This window comes from Branchiostoma lanceolatum, chromosome 1, assembly GCF_035083965.1.
Source record: "Branchiostoma lanceolatum isolate klBraLanc5 chromosome 1, klBraLanc5.hap2, whole genome shotgun sequence".
In the NCBI taxonomy this organism is placed as follows: Eukaryota; Metazoa; Chordata; class Leptocardii; order Amphioxiformes; family Branchiostomatidae; genus Branchiostoma; species Branchiostoma lanceolatum.
In genome coordinates this window covers 22,637,137-22,659,071 of record NC_089722.1, presented here as the reverse complement: position 1 = coordinate 22,659,071, position 21,935 = coordinate 22,637,137, and the positions used below count along the sequence as shown (strand labels likewise).

The window sequence follows — 21,935 nt, the reverse complement described above, 5'->3', positions numbered from 1 at the left end:
GAATAAGCCAATCCGGCAATCCGCGTGTATTCACGTCCGATGGTTCTACGGTCACTTTATTGCTACAAGCTTTTCGCTCACAGAATGCGTTTTTTCTGGCAAAGTTTGATGTTATCAGGAAGGCTGACAATGGATTCAGATTAGAAATCCCAACATCACTTGATATCATGGGCCTTACGGCTAAGAGCTTTCGATACGGTATACAAGTATCCTCGGATGTGACAAACGTACACATTGACAGAAGTACGCTGTCCTATTGTGTCAAAGGACTGTACGTACAAGGAGTAGGAGAGGGGCATATATCCGTGGAGTCAACTGTTGCCAGCCAAAACTCTAACGAGGGGATCTACATCTCGTCGTTGCTCGGAAGTGTCGCTTTGTCAAATGTATCAGTTGTAGACAGCTCTAACAATGGGATATATATCTCTGGCATTACTGGTATAGTTAATATGAGTGATATCTTATCTTATTCCAACAACGATCATGGGATGTATATCTATCGTATTACTGGTACAGTAAACATGAGTGATATCGTATCTCATTTCAACTCTGACAACGGAATATATATTTATGGTGTTACTGGGGAAGTTGAAATGAGTGATATCTTATCTCATTCTAACTATGACAACGGAATCTATCTACGGGACATTGGAGGAAGCGCCTTGCTCACTGATGTGGTTGCATCAGGCAACGGACCCAATTATGCAGGAATAAATATTTACCACAGCAACGGACAAGGCCAATACAACATGGTAAATGTCAGATGTCAGCACAACAGAGGAAAGGGCATAAGCATAAATGTGAACTCTGAAACAAAAGTTGAGATACGGACCAGTCTTGTGCAAGGAAACGACCAAGGAGGAATCTTTGCAAACTTCGGAAGTTCTACCTCTAGCCATTATTCTGCTGTTGTTCTACACAGCAGTGAACTTCTTAGTAACAAAAGATTCGCCCTGCACGTGACGGGTAAACAGACATCATTTGACATTACAAACAGTACCATTTCCTACAACAGCTGCCCTTATCAACCAGCTGTTGGAGTTGAAGGCGAAAGGAAAGATGTAAATTTGACGAATAATTTCTTAGTCGGGAACAATGCAAGAGAAACACTGTCATTTCTGTTCGGAGATTATTCACCGGATTACGATGCTTCAAAAATCTACGTTGTTGGTAACATCTTCCGTGACAATTCTTACGACTCATCCAAAACTGATGGTAATTTTCAGTACAGCCAGCACCCAGATCATACCTCATGTACCAAGTTGAGATTGGCGGATACAAACCCTACTATTATCTGAGTCAGAACATGCTGAACAATCCAGACATGAACTACACCATGTGCAGTAGGATCTCTACAACCTCCCCTGATGAGACGATTGACGCTAGGTACAACTGGTGGGGAACTGCAGTTGAAACTGAGATTCGAGACAAGATTTCTGACTTTGACGACTGGAACGACCGAGCGCCCGTAGATTACTTCCCGTACCTGACAGGCCCTGACTTATCCTTTCCACCAGCTGACCCCTCCAGCCGGAATGTTAATATGACGACTGACAAAATCGGAGGGAGACTGTATCATTCACTTCATTTACGAAAGGATAGGGGTCCTTACATCATCCAAGCGGATTTAACTGTATTCGAAAACGTTTCACTTACCATAGATCCCGGGTCTATCATAAAGGTACCCCCATGTGTTGGCCTATTGAATCTAGGTTCTCTTGTCGCTCAGGGAACACCTACAGAACCGATCTCCTTTGAGCTTGCAGACGTGCCCGTTCACCAACCCCAGGTCCGGCTGGTGGGAGGGCGGCACCCTTGGGAAGGTCGTGTGGAGGTGTTCTATAATGGAGAATGGGGGACTGTATGTGGGAGGAGCTACTGGGACTCGGGAGACGCAAATGTTGTTTGTCGTGAGCTAGGATACGAACCTTCTACAGAGTATATAACGTACTCTTTTGGACAAGGATCGGGACCTATATGGATTGGCTATTACAGCAGTAGACCAGATTGCACTGGGAATGAGATGAGTATATTTAACTGTCTTCCGGGCACACCTGGTAATGTGTACTCGGGCTGCACGCATGCTTACGATGTTGGGATAAGATGCAACATGAACACTCCAGTATCACCTCGACCAATATGCAGAGTGACAAAATGGGGAGGGATTACATCCAGATCTGCAACCACGGCTGTCCTTACAAACCTGAAGTTCAGTAACACGGGACATCTGCACGGGCGTTCACACGCAGCCATATCCATTCAAGAAACGCATGGTGCCGCAAACATTTTCAACATTGAAATATCCGAGTGTGTGGGCACCGGAATACAGATAGGGGATGGCAATTCATCAACACGTATTCAGAGTGTGAACATTTCCCGTTGTAACGGATATGCAGGTGTTTATCTCGCAGGCCTAATGTCTAGCGTTCTTGCATCAACAAATGTACATATCACCGACAGTATCTTTACATCAGGGTCATTTCAACTCACGCCGTACACTCGGAGCATTACAGAATGTTTGGGTAATCTTGGATCGATCATGAGCCTATGTGCTGAGGAGCCTAATCTCCATCTCAATGACAGCGTATGCTTTATAGAGAGAGGAAGGACCAGCTCAACATGCTATAGACACCTGTACGCAGGTGCGGGTGTTACGGTTGAGCTCACAGTCTCATTCGTTCAGTTTCAATATTACTATTCGAGATTGTGGGTCTATGCCGACAGCAGCCAAACTCAACTAATTGGACAGGTTACTCGATCAGACAACGACAAAACGTACATCCGTTTTGTCTCCCAGACGATGATGAGTCTGCGGTACAGGTCCTATTATGATAACGAACAGATCTTTGGGGAGGTCGCGGTCTATAATGAGACAGGTCCAACTAAGTACATCATTGAGAACAACATGGTGAATAATACCACCGGGACAGTTGTCAACGTCAACGGAAGGAACGGCGTAATCGTCGACATCCAACGCAACATGTTTCTGCGTAATCAACCTCATAGTGATGACAACGAGCAAGCTGTGGTCAGTAGTGTTCTAATTGACTCCTATATCAGTGTGAGAAACAACTACATGGCTGACAACATGATGAAATGCCTCGCTATCGATCTGACGAGCCAGGAAGCTGGAAATATAACGGTTCTGGACAACCATTTCTTCAGGAACACCAACAAGTCTACAATAATGGTGACAGGATACAGCTACAGTACGACACAGCAACCCATACTGATTGACAACAACGTCTTCTCAAGCAATGACGTCGGTTTCACAGAGAGTATAGTGAAGCTCGAGAACGTTGATGGGCAGCTGGACAACAACGTTTTCTTCAACAACTCAGGAAAGCATGTTGTAAGTTGGGAAGGAAGAAGCAGATCAACTAGTGAGCAGATGTGTGAAAACAATCTATTCTACGACAACATCGGACAGACTCCAGGGGAGAAGTACACCGTGGTTGTCTCAGGACGAGATGTTCAACTGCACAGTAATGTCCTCACCAACCCGGCGAACGATGCTGAGCTGGCAACGCCAAACAGGGCCGGAAATTACACCGTAAATGCTACCCTTAATTGGTGGGGATTCAACTCTGCGTCTGCCATATCCTCAAGAATCAGAGACGGAAACGATCGCGAGTACTGGGCAGAGGCACGCTTTGAACCATGGATACAGGAGATTGTAGCTGATGGTAAGCTTGTCTTTTATCCTATGAAATTGTTTAAGAAAGTCAAGGCAACATGAATGCACATCCCTTTTCCAATAGTGTACGTTTACCATTGTATTTTTAATTAGGAAGCCATTGCCGCATAGAAAAAGAAGATAATGCGCATGTACATTATACATTCTACAAATTTTTAGCCTTAAGGTTAAGGCATAGATATATAAACTAGTACCTAATCTTCTGTTGTTGCTGTTATCTTATAGGTCCCTGTGGCTCAGGATGGACCTACAGCAAGACGCTCAGCGCCTGTTACAGGTACATGGGCGGATCACAGTCTTGGGACAGCGCTGTACAATCCTGTCAGGTGTGTGACATTGTAATGTAACCATATTCATGGTCATTTGGTTGTAGTTGTGACATACCGATTAGCATATCATAATTACTGCCTCAGTATAGTATGCTTACTGTCGTAAACATGTTTATGCCAATTTGTCAAATATTTGATGTAAATACTTTTTAGCACTTCGCGATGATATACCACACGTAGTCTTGAAACAGAATATTGTTGAAACAAAATTTGACAGGACAATCTGTCCATTTTCTCTCTTAGGCTCAGTATTCTGTACTGTCCAAGAGGTTTGCTGGCTTAGAGAAAAACTTCATCGACAGCTTGCTGATCGCACGAAAAGTACACTTCGCTCCAGATAACGTGCCTGTCTGGATAGACAAACGAACGCAGGTAACTTGCTGCAGTTGCTGGTATCTTATGATGATTCTAGAATCCAATATTTTGTATTAAACATCAAGAAATTACACAAACTACAAACCAATTTCCAACACGCAGGGAAAAGTCTGTTTTATTTTCCCCCGTGTGATATCATTTGTCTATAGGGGCTGGAATATGCAACAACGAACTGTCAAATCTACATCCGAAACTCCCGTGTGGCTGTTCAGGATGTATCGTGCAACTCTTTCTTCCCCTACATTTGCAAGAGACCTGTTGGTAAGAGTCAATAATACAATTTCCCTAAAGAGTTTGATCAGGTTGGTAAATGGCTGAATAAGAAAGATCTTTTTTATTCACAACCACATACATGTATTTACAAGGTGTAGTGTGAAGTAGAATCTGTCATTAATATCCTGAAGAATGTTGTAGATGGTCACCGAAACGTTGTATCTTGAAGATATGTGGCTGTGAATAAAGAACTGTTATTCAAATGTATAATAATGTACTTTGCTGTTACTTAATCATTGTAACGCCATTAAGTAACTAAAGTAGTTCTACAGCGTAATGATCTTCAGCTTGCATTGCCTTTTCCATTTTGCTATAATATTTCTATAGCACTTTGTCTAACCTTATATGGTTAATATGTTGAGTTAACATATCTTTGAATTAATGGACTACTTGCTTCCGGATTCTTTTTGAATCGCTGGGGTATTCTACGCTAGACTTTTATGAGTTTTCCTAAATTCAAAACAGTTGATGAATGCCCGAACTCCTGCTCTCACCGCGGACTGTGTGAAGGACGAACCTGCATCTGCGGGCGAGGCTGGGAGGGAGAGGACTGTTCCAAGTTCACCTGTAAAGACAGGAATTACTGTGGAGAGTTTGGCACCTGCGTAGGGCCAAATGTCTGCAGGTGCAGAAACGGGTGGCAGGTACAAATACACATTGTTCAGTAGCAAAACGCTTTCATAGAAACAGATGAGATGCAAACGACTTTCTATCTACTGCAATCTGGCCCAAATTTGGTCGTCTGTGCTGCAGTTTTAGATGATATCAGCGATGTCCTATAGTACTTGTATTTAACTTGTGTTTTTTCCATAATTCCATCATTTCAGGGGCGAGCATGCACAGTCAGCTACTGCAACAGGTTCACCAGCTGCAAGTCCTGTTCACGCGAGGTTGGATGTGGATGGTGTGAAGAAAGACAGAGTTGTGAGTCCGGGCTGTACGGAGGACCAGACGTTTCTCCATGTAACATGTGGTTCTATCACAGCTGTTTCACTGTGGGTAAAAGGGATAGATGCTCAAGCCAAATAGAGGTATGTCATTTGAGGAATTCTCATAAAATATCATTATTGGTAACTGTTTGAAACTAAAAATGATAGGAAGATAGTTTACCTGGCTTTGTTTCAGATTTTTGCATTTTTTATTTTCCTTACATTTTTCAACTGTTTATAGTGATATGTCTATCACTTCATCACAGGTCATGGACTGTGAGCAATGGCAGTGCAACCCCTCCCTCTCCACAACTACAGTGGAATCATGTCTAAGATGTCAAGATATAGAAGGGTGCTTCAAGGAGTTGGTGAGTTATCAAGATAGATAAACTGCATTCTTAAATGCTGTTGTTTGTAGTAAATTGCTATATGACGTGATGTGTAACTTCTCAAAATCCACAGTGAAGGAATAATATAGAAAGTATACTATTATCATTCGATCGGAATAGTGTACGTTTATATGGAAAATCATTATTGGTAATCTCCGAGCCTTCTATTATATGGCAATGATGACATAGATCATGATTTCACAATACTTATGACTAAGAAAGCCCCTTCAAATCCTCCCCGTTGCACATCTAAAGCAAAAAAATATCTACACAAATGACTATTAAAAAATCTAGTAGACAACTGCAAAGATGGCAACAGAGTACATAATTTTTACTTGGTCCCTGATTTCTTTAGTAGTCTCCATCATACCAATCACCGAAACTCAACAATTCAATCACAATAGGGCGAAGATTATTGCAACGTGTGGAATGAAGATCAGTGTCCAAAGGGCTTCATCCACCCACTGTACAACGACACCACGCGTATTGAGAAGATTCTGGTCGGCCATAACGTAGAGTACGTTCCGCTGGAAGACAACATCTTGTACCGGTGTCCTGTCCGCCTCTCCAACTGGGGAGCCACCATGTTTGTAAATGAAGGAGACCTGGACATCTGGATCGGTCAGGTGCTGTCCAGTCCTCAGGCAAACGGTGTACTACACAAGGTGGAACAAGTGATAAAGACAGGTGCGACAATTGATCTATGACGATGATGTACATATATCCCTTGCAGTTTGGTTACAAATTAATACATTGATGGTACCCATTCAAAAGAACTGAGGCCTGCCTTGTGTTTTTACTACAGGCGTCTACACCATGATAGTAGCACACCCTGCCACTCTGGAGGACATGCTAGATTACAGTGACTTCAGCCAGGAGGTTCAGCTGGAGATGGCTGTGGACATGAAGAGGAACGAGGGAGTCCCTGAACTGTCTGTGGTGGAAAGGGTGCTGAGTGGAAACGGGACGCTTGATGGGAGCACTGTGCGTGTCATCGCGGAAGGTGTGTAGTGGCAGAAATTCTTTCTGTATGAATATTGCTCTATGTATTATGTGGCGTAGTTTCCATGTAAGGCATTGCGACATCGCGGGCGAATGCACTCAGGAAAACGCGACGACATGCAGTTTCGATTACCGGCGCTTCGAATGTCCCTTACTCGTAACATTTTCTCGCTTTCTGTGGGTCTATGTATCCAGGGACGAGGCAGCACTGATGTATGGGACGTACGTAGCATAAGTGTTGCAAATACTGTGCTACATACTGGTAGCTATTGTGAGACGAGTGAAGGAAAAGACAGCGCTCTTGTGAGGCCTGTGGTAGATGTGTTAGCTATGCTAAGACGAGCAAATGATAGGGCAGCGCTCTTGTGAGGCGTGTGGTATAGGTGGCAAAAGTGGTAGCTATACTGAGACGAGCGAAGGAAAAGGCAGCGTTCTTGTGAGGATGTGGTACAAGTGGCATGGTAGCTAGATTGTATACTGTCATTACTGAGACGAGCGAAGGAAAAGACAGCGTTAGACCTGTGACAGAATTGGTAGCTACTAGTATACTGAGGCGAGAAAAGGCTCTTGTGAGGCCTGTGGCACAAGTGGTGGAAGTGTAACTATCCCGAGACCAGAGAAGGAAATGGTAGCACTCTTGAGTCGTTTGGGGCCAGTGGTACACGTAATAGAAGTGGTAGCTATACTGAGACGAGCGAAGGAAAAGGCAGCGCTCTTATGTTCAGCGTATCTTATGTACAGGTATACGGTATAATGACCCTCTGTATAAGTAAGATCAAAATGCCTTTTTGCAGGTCTGATTGGCCAAGATGACGCTTTTGGGTACAGTATCACCACCTCCATTGAATCACAAGCCCTCCTGCGTGTATCCGCCCAGTCGTGTTCTGCCGAGTGCCCATATTCAGACAGACCACAATATGTCGGTGTCACGTCATCGTTGGACTATCTGAAAGGGGCATACAACGTAATAGCTGGAAACAAAGATTACTACCAGGAACAAGCATGGACACGTGAGGAGTGGATGGACTCTGATCGGTTAGAGTTATTTCGTAATGTGAGATTATTCGACACAGCTGCCTCTAATGGGTACAAAGATAAACCAATGTAAAGACGTTTGGGATGCAATGTTAGATGAGTCCATAGGCTATCAAGGCTTTTAAGACTTTATTTTCCATGTTAGACCAATACTTTCGCTCATTATCTGGGAGGCTATCGCAACTACATTTCTTCAGTATAAAAATGAGAAAACTAAGATTTTAAACTTTAAGTATCCATGAATGACTCAATTGTCACTGAATGCTATTTGTAAAGCTCAGAGAAACCTAATGTATATTAAGCTGACACTTTTCTGTTTCAGAGACTGCAAAGAACAGATGTCAAGTATTGGTACATGCAGAGACAAGTGTTCATGCACAGGGGGAGCAACAGGGAAGCCGCACCCTACTAACGAGGAATTCTGCATGTGCCCTTGCAACTGTGAAAGTGGAAACACAAGCTTCACCGTATAAATAACCTTGCTTGTTTGTCATTAAGATTTTCTTCCGATATGCACTAGATGATGAGTCCATTTTCATACATGTTTATTAAGACACACTAATACTAAATCATACATTGTTCCTAGTTGACAGACACAATCTTAGACATTTGGGAAAAGATACATTACTCATATGCACAGTTCCTATCATTTCTTCAAAACAGCATCCAGACATTTCTGGTAACGGATGTAACTGCGATGTATGCCCCGATGGAGACTTCAAAACGGTCAACAACCAGGGAAATCTACACTGCCCATGCTTGTGCCCTGACAACAGGAAATCGGAACTGACCAGCAGTGGGAGATGTGACGTAAGTTGCTTTGTTTACTAAATGGTATATACCATTGCATGCGTTATATCCGTAATTGTCAATGCTGTGTAATATTCTACCTCTATTTGAAGTCATAGACGTACAGAAGCGGAAGTCGAATGCATTCAACCATAGCCTGATGTATGGTGAAATCCATCGACAACGGTGGATGAACATCATCAATGAAAGACAACTTACAATGTTTTTGTTTACAGTGTTCCTGCACCTGCGCTGATGGCAGCAGGGATGTGGTGTTGAGTGATGGTACCTGTCCGTGTAGGTGCACGTGTAACAACTGCCATGAGTCAGTTCTTGGTCCTCAAGGCTGTATCTGCTCTGACAGGTGAGGTACCATTACATCTAGTTTAGAACCCGTAGAAACAATACCCATAAATGACTGGAAAATGTCACTGGTATCTTGTCAAAACACCATGATTACGATTGATGACAAATGATAAGATGAATGGCAATACATGAAGTACGATCGTATATGTTTCCTGCAGTCACTGGCGAAAGACAGTGGATGCTTTCTGAGACGTCTGACAGTTTCCAAATTTTATATGCATGTTGATTGGCTGTCACCTTGCTTATCTTGCTACCTGGATGTCTAACCTTCATCCTGTTAATACAGAATCACTTTCATCCTTCTAATACAGAATCAAGACGACATGCATGAGTTTTAGGGATGGTGCGCATTCATGCTTTCCAATAATTTCTAACATGCTTGTATCATCCTTACATAGCTGTCCTGACTGTGAGAATGACGAGGAGCCCGAGTGGCAAGACTGCGTCTGTAAGTGTCCACAGAAGACAGAGTGCGGGATCCCACCTACATGTGTGGTGGGGAGGAGGGGGCCGGACTGTAGACAACCGGACTGCAGGCCATGCCAAGGTACAGTCGGCAGTCAATATTTAAGAAGCATTGTGTTAACGCTTTACAGGGAAGGAAATCATGACTTTGGGTATTCATCATGTATGAGGTTGTTTGGTGACTTCTTTGTGTAATTGAATATGGCACCCCACTCATGTCAACCAATCCTGATAAGGGGTCTTGCTCATCTATCTGTGGTGTTACTTAATAATTATATCTTTTACACTTGTGTAGGTATGAAAACGGTATTCAAAGAGGGCATGGAGTTATAATAAAGTGACATGGGTAATGTTTGACTGTTGCATTGCCTAACCTTTATAGGCTGCTCCGGGAACGGCCGATGCACCACATCAACAGACAGCTGTCCATCATCCTGTGCATGTTCGCCTCAGTGGTTCGGCGACTGTTGTGAGCTACGCCGTCCTCGTCCCATTGGAGGGGACCCTCATCTCCAAACATTGGATGGTAAATGTGCACTAGTATATGCTTCTATTTTGCATGAAAAAATAACATGTTTCGGAATTTTATTCTGATAAAGGTATTTTTTGTTATGCATACACTAGTATCGTCTTATGATATCTCTGTGTACATAACCAGTAGCTGAATTTATCTTAAAGTACGACCAGTAAGGATAGCCTAAGAGACCAACTCTCCCTCTTAACAGAAGTCAACACTATAAAAAAACAAGACCATGACCTCAAGGGTTCTTTGTATTGTGTATTAGGAATATCGTACGACTACCATGGCATTGGCGAGTTCTGGGACTGTAAGAGTGTATCCAATGACTTTGGCGTACAGACCCGGATGTACGCATACGAGAGTGCTTCTCTGATTGGTGGTGTTGCAGTGAAGGCTGGGCACAGCATCGTCACCCTGATGACATCACCGAACGCAACGGAAAAGAATGTTCCTTATCCAAGGTAGCTACATGTACATGTTATTTATGGTTGATGATGTTTCAAAGCACAACATAACATAAAAGTTGTGATAGAAGACGGCAAATGTTCTCAAATGGCATGTTTTTGTGGTTTGACCACTTCAGGATCGACGGTGAACTGCGACAACTTTCTGTAGGGGAGAAATATCTCCTCAACAATGGGACAGTACATCTGCTCGCTCAGCAGCCATCTACAAATGCTACGGAGTCAGGGGCTGTCATCATCATATCTCTTACATTCGCTTCAGGTAAAGTCTTGTAATGTAGTACATCCAATGAGACGATGAAAAATGTTTTGAGATGATTTAAATGGATAAGTGGTTGTGGTTTCTGATAGCCCGGCAATGTTATTTCTCTTGGTATCGATGACATCCAGGCTGATAATGTACATAATGTCTGTCACAGTTAGAAAATAAAGCATGTGAATGAACATTCAGCAACAAGATTATATTTCTCATCTCACCAAACAACTAGGAGCAACTGTGTCATTTGACGTCCGGTACTCACCAAAGATGGGCCGGCAGTTTGTGAACATCCTGTTCAGCCCCACTGCCACGTTCAAGGGCAACACGGAGGGACTTTGTGGGCTCATGGACGACGATGATGCCAATGACTTCAGCGGTCCGGACGGTGCCGTCTACAACGACTCTTCTGTATTTGCTGAAACCTGTAAGTAATAGGCCATGTGATGAAAAGCAAAGCATTATATTCCAGAATTCTGGAGCAGACATGTGAATTTTACGTTCTAATGATATGTCACACAGGGGAAATGGATGCTATATTTGCAGCAATGCTTTGATTATGTTACAAACAAGCATTTGAATTTGAAGTCTACTGTCTGATTCTCTAGGGAGGATAAATAACACCCACCATGGCTCTGGTCTGATGGGGTCCTGGTCATGGAACTCTTCCAACTTCCACCCTGATGATGTCATGGATCCTGCCTATTCTGACCCGGACCACCGCCCTTCTGTGGGCATAGATGGGCTGACACAGGAACAAAAGGAAGTGAGTTATCGGTCTTCGAATATACAGTATGATTCATTGAGCTCAGGCAGTTTTTATCGGCACCGAGAAACTTAGTCATATTGAAAAAAATCTAGAACACTGATAATCTATTGTAATTGTATTTCCTCACCAGCATTAGTACAAATGAATATAGTACATGATGTAATTAGTACATAAGGTGCATAGATTAAAGAGCAACACACTACATACAAGGTTATTGTTTCAGAAAGCCGAAGAGATGTGCATCGCTCTTGGGTTGACCGGCACTCTTCTGAATGAATGCATATTTGACGTGTCAATCACAAATGATACAACCTTTACTGAGCAGGAGGTTTTCAAAGGTATAACTAATTGGCTTTTCTTTATTATTGGTGTTGAATGTGATTGCATAATCTTGTTTGTCCTTATTGTCATGGTGGTACATGTAGTAGAAAGGCAACTGGTAATTCCTAAAAAGACGTATTGTCACACTCACACAATTACAGGTTGCCCAAACCAGTGTTCCGGTAGGGGTCGCTGTGTAAACGGAACCTGTGACTGCATAACGGGCTGGTCTGGTGAGGACTGTAACCTTGGAAACTGCACAGACTGCTCCGAGGATCACGGCAGGTGTGAGCTGGGGTTCTGTAGGTGCGAACCCGGATGGGAGGGACCAGCCTGCGATCAGCAAGGTAATATCTGAATGTCCTTTGGATGGTGATTAGAATACGATCCACGAAAAGGGTAATATCATGCTTTGTTTCTGCACAACATTATCCATTTGAATGTCACGTATGTCATATAATGAACAAAAATGGGGAACACCTACTGTTGAAATATATTAGGTTTGAAATACCAGTGCTGGTGTTTTTGTGGGAACAGTATAACGAATTGATCAATAAAATAGCTATTTACTGTCAGCAAGTCATACATTACTGCATCCATCTGACACACATTTCTAATTGTTTATATTTCATCTATCATGTAGCGACATGTCATGCCGTCAATAACTGCACCAGCATGGACCACGGGATCTGCGTATCTACAGATGTCTGCAGGTGTAAACCAGGCTACATCGGTAAGCCAAACATGCTGAGTTTTGATTTACAATTATGTTTCAATTTGGATTTCCCTTACATGTATGTTTACTTACCGCTTTTTGAGCATTGAATTTATAATCATGATTACTGTCAAAAAGCAATCTTGGTTCACCATGATTAATCACCAACATCTATATCACCTAGGTGAAGACTGCAACAAGGTTCCGACATGTGGAAATGTTGCTAACTGCACAGACCATGGAATCTGTGTGGACCTCGATATCTGTCTGTGTGATGAGCAGTGGACAGGTGACAGGTGTGACCAGTTCTCATGTGCTGCATTAGATCACTGCTCTGGTAAGTTCCTTTCTCACTATAAGGCCACACTGATTTGATTGCACGGATTACATTCTCTCAGCATCCCAATGCTGTGCATAAATAAAAACGTTGCACGTCCATCCCCCTCTCCAAAGAGTTGCCTCCATTATGAAATTCAAGTGGTCAGAAAGGTTGAACAAATGATTGGTTCATTCCTTGACAAAGACTGTAGCTGTTCAGTCGAAACTTTGGGTAAGTCCAATTTATTGTATTGGCATTTACAGTTTAAACTCCATTCAGAATGACTTCTACCAACACAGATATGAACTTTCAAGTAAATAATTGAAAGTATATGGCACAAAACATAAATGTTCAAACTAATGTTTTAGGCAAAGAGGAATTCTAGACGTACATGTAGGTATGAAATTCCAACATATTATGTCATCTACGACAAGCATTTGCTCATATTGCAGCTTTGTGTTGATTTACGGGATGGCTACAATTGGGAGGGGGGTCGATGTGCGCGGATGTCCTCCATAGAATCAAGACAGCATGGCCTAAAGTACAGCACAGAAGTTCATGAACTTTATCACTTATATTGACGAAAACATGCATTTCGTTGCCACACAGGAAAAGGCCTCTGTGTGGACATAGACGTCTGCTACTGTGAGCAGGGCTGGACGGGTAGCTCCTGTGTCACACCTGACTGTCCTGCTGTCAACCAGTGTTCCCGCCAAGGAGACTGTATTGGTCCAAACATTTGCCAGTGTTACAGCGGGTATCAAGGTCTGAACTGTGGTCAGGCTCAGGGTTGTCCCGAGTTGCAGGAATGCAATGAAAACGGGGCTTGTATCATCAGTTCTGAAGGGCAAAAGGAATGCCGGTAGGACTTTTTGAAGCCATATTGTAGAATCATGATTTTGATCTGTTGATGCTCTTTTATAATTAGCTTATTTACCACATGATTTCTGCACTCATGATTTTGTTGATGCATCAATACCATTTGCACGTCCTATGCGCTACAATACTTCTTTCTCACTTATGAACAATTATGATGTCTCCTGTTGCCCCTGTGTTACAGATGCTTTCCAGGCTTCAGCGGTACAAGTTGTGATCACCCAGACTGCACTGAAAAGAATAATTGCACTAACCACGGCAGCTGCATAGAGCCCAACCTGTGTCAGTGTGACAGTGGGTACACCGGAGGTGACTGTACCAACTTCTCCTGTGAATCATTGCGCTACTGTTCTGGTAAGTACTGATGAATTACTAGAGTCTAAGATAATGACAATCCTATCGTAAAGACAAACGAGAGATTTTATCAGGACACCCATGATAATGTCATTTTAATTCTTTAATACAGGCCACGGAAGCTGTGTGAGTTTCGACACATGCAGCTGCGACCCTGGCTGGTCAGGCGGTTCCTGTAACAATGCGAACTGCAGCAACAAAGATGACTGCTCCATCCAAGGGATTTGTGTTGCCCCAAACACATGCGAATGCTTCCCAGGGTTCCAAGGGGAGGACTGCAGTGAAGAGAACTTACCAAATGAGCACCCGCCCATATTCCAGCAGGACAGATACGACGCCACTATACCCGAAAACCAGCCTGTTGGATCGTCAATACTCACAGTTTTTGCAAATGACACTGACAGTGGACGCAACGGTGAGGTCAGGTACAGGCATGACCAAGCGAATTTGAAGGATGAAAACTTTGCAGTACACCCTACTTTAGGGATCATAACTTCAGTCGTTGAGTTTGACTTTGAATCATTGGAGCACACTTCGTTCAGTCTCATCGTGGAAGCATATGACCAAGGGCTGCCAACATTAACGGGTACTGCAACAATAACGATAAACGTAACGGACCAGAATGACAACAAACCTGTCATCAGCATTCCTCCTAACACCGAGTATAACCTTCAAACCACCTCCCCCATTGGTTTTCACATGACAACTGTCCAAGCTTTTGATGCAGACAGGTCCGATGATAACTCCAAAATCACCTACGGAATCGCCAGTGTCAGTCCCTTTGTTTCCATAGACACCACAAACGGCAGTGTAGCCGTTAGCAGTGCCTTAGAAAGTGGTACCTTTGTGGTGAGGGTCAGTGCGACAGATCATGGTTCACCGCCAAAAACAGATGAAATCAGTCTCCGTATGATCGTGACCAAAGTAAGTACCAACACAGCTCCACAGTGTCCAGAAGATCAAAGCCTTGAAATTTTTTCTAACAATCTTACAAGAGGGTCGACAGTCGCAACCATAGAAGCAGAAGATCATGACAATGGTCCAAACTGTGAAGTTTCCTACAGTTTTAAATCCACAACAGGACAACTGGCAAACCTATTCAGCATTGACCCGTCAACTGGCCATATCTACGTAAAGACTGAAGTGCCACAGTTTAACGACTCTTTCTCAGTCGTTTCAATGACAGTTGAAGTCAGAGATAACGCTGTAGATTCTATGTACTGCAATACAAATGTCGTTGTCATAATGACTTCCCCTGAATTCAGTGGAACCGTGCCAGATAATGTATTCCCAACAACAACGCCATTAGCAATGACATCTGAGCCACAAACGACACCTTTCCATAGATCTACTGCCGGGTTTACGACACAGCCAGACCTTACAACAGAGGAATCTGAAAGCTCTACGACCATTCCTACAACGAAAAGGGCGACTACAACCAAAGAGTATGAACTAACAACACCTTTTGGTAGATCTACCACCGGTCCCACAACACAGCCAAGCAATACAACAGAGGAAACCGAAAGCTCAACCGCCATTCCTACAACGAAAAGCGTGACTACAACAGAAGAGTATGAAATAACGACACATTTTAAAAGCTCCACAGCCCGGTCTACAACACAGCCGGACATTACATCAGAGGAAACAGAATCCGAAAGCACCTTGGCCATTGCTACAACTGAAAAGTATGAAAGAAGCACTGCATCAACAACTGCCGAAGGTATGGGGATATTTGCTGAACAATCTTATAGATATGCTCTACAAGGTGTACAGAGAGCAACAAAGTGCCAGTCGGCACCTCTTCCGTCATAGTCGTGGCAGGGAAGATAACATATTTTTGTTTGTTACATTTGTGCACATATGTGCATTGAAGATATTAACATGGCATTTTCATTTGGCAGTGGAAGCACAGTCGTTCAGAGGTGTCATGACGAGCGTGAATCGTGATTGGAATGATGAACTGCTCGATCAAGCATCTGATGCATTCAAGACCTTGGCTGCAGAAGTCCAGCAAAAGGTCAGTATAGAATAGATACTTAAAAAGATGTAACCGTTGCCAGTCTCCTTTGTGATTTGTATTGGCCAGTGTTTCCAATTATTTTTTTCTTTCCAAAAATAACTATTTCAAATTAAGGTTATACTTTATTTTCCATAGCTGGATGCTGTGTTCGTCAACAGTAGCCTTGGGGATACATATGACTCTGTCAAGGTCAACGGCTTCTCGTAAGTTACTCTGTACTTCAACTCTTACTACTAGTAGTTTTTTTATGTCACAATTTCACCGACTGTTACATGCTTTGTCCACCAGATATAGCAACATAGCACTAGTAATTTGATTTGAACTTGGTGTTACTACTCGTATCATATGGTTAAAGTCAGACTTGTTATGTTGACAATTATTATTCTTAAACTGATTACATTTTTTTCCAACCTCACCTGTTTGTTAACTGGTTATCTTTCAGTCCCGGAAGCATCAAAGTGGACTTCATGGTGCGTTTCAACTCATCCACGGCCATTGACAGTGATACTGTGCTGGTTGTGTTGTCAGAAAGGACAGACATTGGTGGTTTGCATATAGATCACACAGTCACCAGTATCACAGGTATTTCCACAGGTTTACCACTGCAAGTATATGCGAGAAGCAGATTCATCATTACATACTGCAGTAACTTGTGGCAAGCTGTCCATATGTACACGCATATTCACTTTCGCAACAGTTTATTACCTACTTCATTTGTGTATTCAATTACTGAGACATATACTAAAAATGTGACACGTAAATCAACAGATACAGATGGCCTGAAATCCACTGGCAATTAAAAAAATCAAATAGAGCAAGAAATGACAGACTTCTATTTCAATGATTTATCTTTCAACGACATTATCATTATATGTTTGTATCTTAATGTGTCCCTGTCTTATTTCCAGAGGTGAACGTGGCTGGAAATGTGAACGATGTTGGTGAGTTCATTTATTACTGTTATCGTTGTTGATCAACCAGGAGCAATCAATGAACAATCTGGTCAAGATAGGTTTGAGACGAGTTATGGTAGAATGATACGTGACATATCATGTATAACAGATAAAGGTCATGGTCAGAAGTTAGGGTTTCAGCTAGTCTGTCAAGCTTTTGAAGAGTCAAACAAAACGTTTACAAAAACAATAAAGTCATCCAATGCACTTTTTATGACAGATGCGTAAATGTGACAAATATTTCTTAATACTGTACGTATCCCTACCAAGTTGTAAGTTGCTTGTTGTGCACATACATTTGCATTTGCATGAAGGAACATGTTATGTTTGATATACATACATGCGTGTACATATACATCACATCATTTGATGCAGTCCCATGAGATATTCAGACAAGTCAGATCAGACTAAAAGAATGAACACAGTAATGGATAGACTTGCCCTTCTTTTTTCAGCATGGTACAACAACCCTCTATACATCTTAGTCACCTGTGTCGGCGCTGCAGTGGTCATTACAGCTATTGTGGTGCTGGTGATCTGCTGCGCTGCAAAGGTAAGGAAAATGCAAGAAGATTACAACACACACAAAACAACTGTAATCTTCCTGAATAAAATTCCAATAGTCCTGTGGCAAGTAAAACTTGCAGGAGCACAACTGTACAATGCTCCTAAATTATGTATTCCACGCATTGCTGTAAGTTAAGCAGTTGACATTTCATGGACTGCTATCTAAGCATTTTTGTAACTGTATCAAGGATGCACATGCAGACACAGACTAAACTATCTTACTCATCTCACATCGACAGAGACGCGAACGTCAGCGCAAGTACGCAGTGCCTAGTCGCAATGAGTGGCTTTCTGAGAATGCACAACGCCTAGCTCAACAGCACATGCTGATTCCTCGAGCGAGGGTCTCGCGAGAGCCCATGAGACAGATGTACCAGAATCCAGTGTACAACGTTAACGATTGATTAAGAACATGTAATAAATGTTGGACCAATGATATATAGTGTCCTTGGTTGGACTAATTAGCTAATGGCAACGTTCCAGGGAACTAATAAATTGTAGTATATCTGGCCTGCCTTAATTCGTTTACTTAATACGACCGGTATACCAAAGGAATACAAAATGTAGGATTTCTTGCCTGCTGTGATTTGATTGCAATCAATTCAAGATATTGCTATTTGAGGAAACAAGTATTTCAAGAGTATTTCAGATGAAGCGGTTACACAAGCAGCCACCTTTGGTTGACAGATGTTGAGTGCTTCTGTGACTATGTCAAAGTTGGAACTTGAAAGTTATTAGATGTGAAGGCGTAGATGTATTTTGATGTCTTGCATTCAAGACACTCATTTTTATTGAATATATAGCTAGCTGAGTATATAGCATGAATTTTTATCTACTAATTCTATATACGATGAAGTTTTATGATGGTGATTTCAAAATGTTACAGTATGATATACATCGGCGTGTGGAACACATGGATCTATCTCAGTGACTTAAAGGATTTGCATTTCTTATTGTTTCCCATCGATGGTGTAGTAATTTTTTCGAAAACATAACAAACTGTGAAAATTTAATAATCAGATCAATTTAGAATGTTACTAGTAGTTATGTATTGCTTTATGAAGTGAACATTCTTGGATGTTGATAGGGGATGTAAATATTGCATGTTCTCTTAATTGTTGAATCTATCAACATGAACCTTTAACACCTAATCTGGACAATGATAAAGCAACAAACTCAGCCAGGAAATCTTCTACCAGAGAACCAGGGCTGTACATTTTTGAATAACCTTGTGTTCCAATATAAGATTGGTTGGTCAAGCACTGTAAATTATTGCAATATTGAAACAAATAAACAATGCTTATCAATGAGTAAATGCTTTTGTAAAAGTTTATTTAGCTTACATCTATTTATTTATTTACATTGAAGTCGGTGCTGAAAGAACAACATAACTGTCCGGCTACCTTACAAAGTTGTGCCACATACTGAAAAGACTAAAAATAACCCAAATGTTGCTGTATCATTCTATGTATTTTTTTCGACTCCGGCATCTTCAGCCCTATTGATGTGGACACAAAACCATCCAGGAAAGGTAACTCATAACTGCAGTTGACTATCATTTGTGATGTTGTTGAACTAATATGGGTCCTCCTTACTGTTGATATGCAAGGGACTGCATACATTTGTTGATTTCACACCACACTTCCATCCTTTCTTAAGTTCATTGTAACCATCACTGAAAATCTTTTTTAGTTGCTGTTTCTCTTTATGAGTGGAATATTATACAGCATTCCTTTTCAGACATTTCTAGACCATAATCCAAATACATGTATTGTTACCATGACTTCGTCAGCCCCACTCCTCATAAGGATGGTCTGGCCACCCCCCATGGGGAGGGGGGTGTAATGAGGGTGGCAGTTCATGTAGAGGGGGAAACCCAGGGGGTAGCGAGTACTCCGCGGATACAGTTGTGTTTTCTGATGATAGAGTCTGGTTTGAAGAGTCAGTGTGTCCACGGGAGAGTCGGTTCTTCTGTGCTCTCTTGGACAGCCAGCCTTCTAGTGTGGGCACTCTGTCCTCAGGCTTGGGTCTCTTATCAGCTGGGGAAGAGAAACAAAGAGAAATGCCTCAGCTTAAAATTTGTGGTTACTCAAGCACAATGTATGGCAACAGTACACACAAGTGAAAATGTATGCAACTAAAGGAGTTCAGCTGATAGCTGAAGGAAAAAAAATGGTACAAGACTTGGGAAGTGGTCCTAGACCAAATGTATCATTGGAAAATGACAACAATATCAGTACTGGTATGATCAAATGCATGGCAACTAAAAGTTTTAGTAAAACTACAAAATAAAACAATAATACCTTCTGCTTGTTCCTGTAGATTCGTAAGTTTGTCTGGAGTCATGTGAGAGAAGCGGCAGTTGTCACCATAGTCACATTCCCCTGGAATCAAAGGTACAAGGGTGGAGAACAAGATACATTCTAGTCAAAATACATCAGTCTATCATTAAACAAATGTTTACATTTCCCCTCTATGTACTCTATATTAAAGTACATGTAGTTTGAAAAGCTTTTCTACTCACCTGTTCTCTGAAATTTCTTGCAAGGTTTCTTCATGGCTTCATCTGCCAAAATTGCAGCAGCATCTAAAAGGATGAAGTATGGCTGCATGTTTGACTATGTTACAAATGTACATCATTGATAACATATTGTATAGAGTTGCAGTAAAATATCCCTGATAGGATTTGGTTCTAGTTTACCGTAGGGAATCATACTCACAAGAATGGTGCTGACTGTATGATACATATAGATGACAATGATCTTTGGTGCATACTTCTGCCCAAAGGGGCTAAATGCAGTATGTTAAGTAATTGAAAGAAAAGGGAAGTGTTAAACTACACTCAAATGTTTTAGAGTTTACATGCATTTTCTTTCTTAAATCATGATGTGTAAACGAATTGATTTTTTTCTCTTTACAAAGTACTAGCAGTACAAATATATGTAATTTTCTCGTACAAACATGAACAGGGGCTTGTATTTAGCTTCCAGAACTTTATATAGTTCTATTAGAATAAATTTCCGCATGCCAATAACATGAGGATTGTGAGAACCCTTTCATTATGTAATTCAGAAAACCATCTTTCAAATATGTTTGTGTACCTCTGAACTGGTCATAGTGTAGTTTCCTGATACGCTGGTGCTGGACACCTTGTAGATGTTTCTTCCTTCCGGGCAGGTTGTCAGGAAAGGATCGGTCACAGAAGTCACAGTAGTAACGTTTACCCATGGTCAACACACTGAAAAATTATATAAGCAAAGTAAACATGTTGGTAAACAAATACCCAGGGCACATAAACATGTTCCTATCAAGATGCATTACTGTGACTTGTGGTTATGTGTTTGTGAATAAAAAAAGACTAACTTCAGCCATGGGAACGAACAGTCAAAGGAATATAGCCTATTGTATAAATACAGTCAAGTTGACCTATAGCTATACCAAGGAGGTCATATAGTCTATATAACCTCCTTGGCTATACGCTGTTCTATACAAATTTTCGTGTTTTTCCGACATGGCTTGGGGAGGGGGGTGATTACAAAGCTAGTCACACACAAAATCTCGTGCAACTGGCCGATTTAAGATCTACAAAAATATCTCATTACCTTAAATAGATAATAAACCTTTAGCAGCAGCGTCTTGAAATCAAATTAGTATCAATTTCAGCGTTTTGATGACTGAAACCACAAAGTTTTGGAATCAACCGACAAATTTATTCCGGGCGCCGCCATCTTGAAAGGTCATGACCTGACATTATGCAATCACTGGCAATTTGTTAATCCGCCAAATGGTACTACTTTCTTTCCTTCATATGAAACATAGAAATCATCTTCAACGGTAAGTAAAATGCTCGAAAGAATTTTAAAGGGTCTCGTTTGGCCTGTAAGAAAACAGCATATGTTAGTCAGATATTTCTGAAATTTTCTAGCAGTGCACCAATATACGCTGCAGCGTATGATTATAGTATTGCTCATGTGAATCGGCGGTCAGGACTTTTTTCGAAGAAGGATCCAGCAAAATGGTGAACACGGTTGTACGTCGGGTCTACCACAACCTTTTCCGACGGACGTCGACGTTTGCGTTGACGATCCTCCTCGGCGCTGTGATGTTCGAGAGAGCGTTTGACAGTGGAGGTGACATGCTGTGGGATCACTT

The 21,935-nt window shown here is 41.9% G+C and overlaps 2 protein-coding genes across 2 annotated transcripts; one reads left to right on the top strand and one right to left on the bottom strand.

The window, feature by feature from the left end:
• The first annotated feature begins 1,168 nt into the window (after positions 1–1,168).
• Positions 1,169–19,116, top strand: LOC136447451 (uncharacterized). Its single transcript, XM_066446409.1, has 32 exons — positions 1,169–3,686; positions 3,923–4,023; positions 4,270–4,398; positions 4,551–4,662; positions 5,140–5,318; positions 5,502–5,705; positions 5,870–5,971; positions 6,397–6,679; positions 6,798–6,995; positions 7,765–8,029; positions 8,352–8,496; positions 8,693–8,839; positions 9,055–9,182; positions 9,583–9,731; positions 10,032–10,175; positions 10,435–10,630; positions 10,753–10,895; positions 11,122–11,316; positions 11,498–11,655; positions 11,882–11,996; positions 12,141–12,326; positions 12,623–12,712; positions 12,879–13,031; positions 13,623–13,875; positions 14,074–14,243; positions 14,356–15,963; positions 16,145–16,260; positions 16,399–16,466; positions 16,706–16,845; positions 17,172–17,204; positions 17,672–17,769; positions 18,023–19,116. The coding sequence occupies exons 1-32, from the start codon at positions 1,253–1,255 to the stop codon at positions 18,185–18,187; spliced, it is 8,607 nt and encodes a 2,868-aa protein (XP_066302506.1). The 5' UTR covers positions 1,169–1,252; the 3' UTR covers positions 18,188–19,116.
• LOC136442099 (zinc finger matrin-type protein 5-like) lies at positions 19,099–21,544 on the bottom strand. The gene is made up of 5 exons (XM_066438728.1): positions 21,386–21,544; positions 20,885–21,021; positions 20,308–20,370; positions 20,087–20,167; positions 19,099–19,822 (listed from the first exon to the last, which is right to left on the bottom strand). Exons 2-5 carry the CDS (start codon positions 21,009–21,011, stop codon positions 19,572–19,574), a joined length of 522 nt encoding a protein of 173 aa, XP_066294825.1. The 5' UTR covers positions 21,012–21,021; positions 21,386–21,544; the 3' UTR covers positions 19,099–19,571.
• Between the last annotated feature and the right edge of the window lie 391 nt (positions 21,545–21,935).

Excerpts from the sequence above, each read along its gene's own strand:
- LOC136447451 (XM_066446409.1), top strand. The coding sequence starts at position 1,253 with ATGTACCAAGTTGAGATTGGCGGATACAAACCCTACTATTATCTGAGT. Across the intron at positions 8,840-9,054 it reads CCAGCAGTGGGAGATGTGAC|TGTTCCTGCACCTGCGCTGA; the intron begins GTAAGTTGCTTT and ends TTTTGTTTACAG. Across the intron at positions 11,656-11,881 it reads TGACACAGGAACAAAAGGAA|AAAGCCGAAGAGATGTGCAT; the intron begins GTGAGTTATCGG and ends TTATTGTTTCAG.
- LOC136442099 (XM_066438728.1), bottom strand. The coding sequence starts at position 21,011 with ATGGGTAAACGTTACTACTGTGACTTCTGTGACCGATCCTTTCCTGAC. Across the intron at positions 20,371-20,884 it reads ACACTATGACCAGTTCAGAG|ATGCTGCTGCAATTTTGGCA; the intron begins GTACACAAACAT and ends TCATCCTTTTAG. Across the intron at positions 20,168-20,307 it reads CAAGAAATTTCAGAGAACAG|GGGAATGTGACTATGGTGAC; the intron begins GTGAGTAGAAAA and ends CTTTGATTCCAG.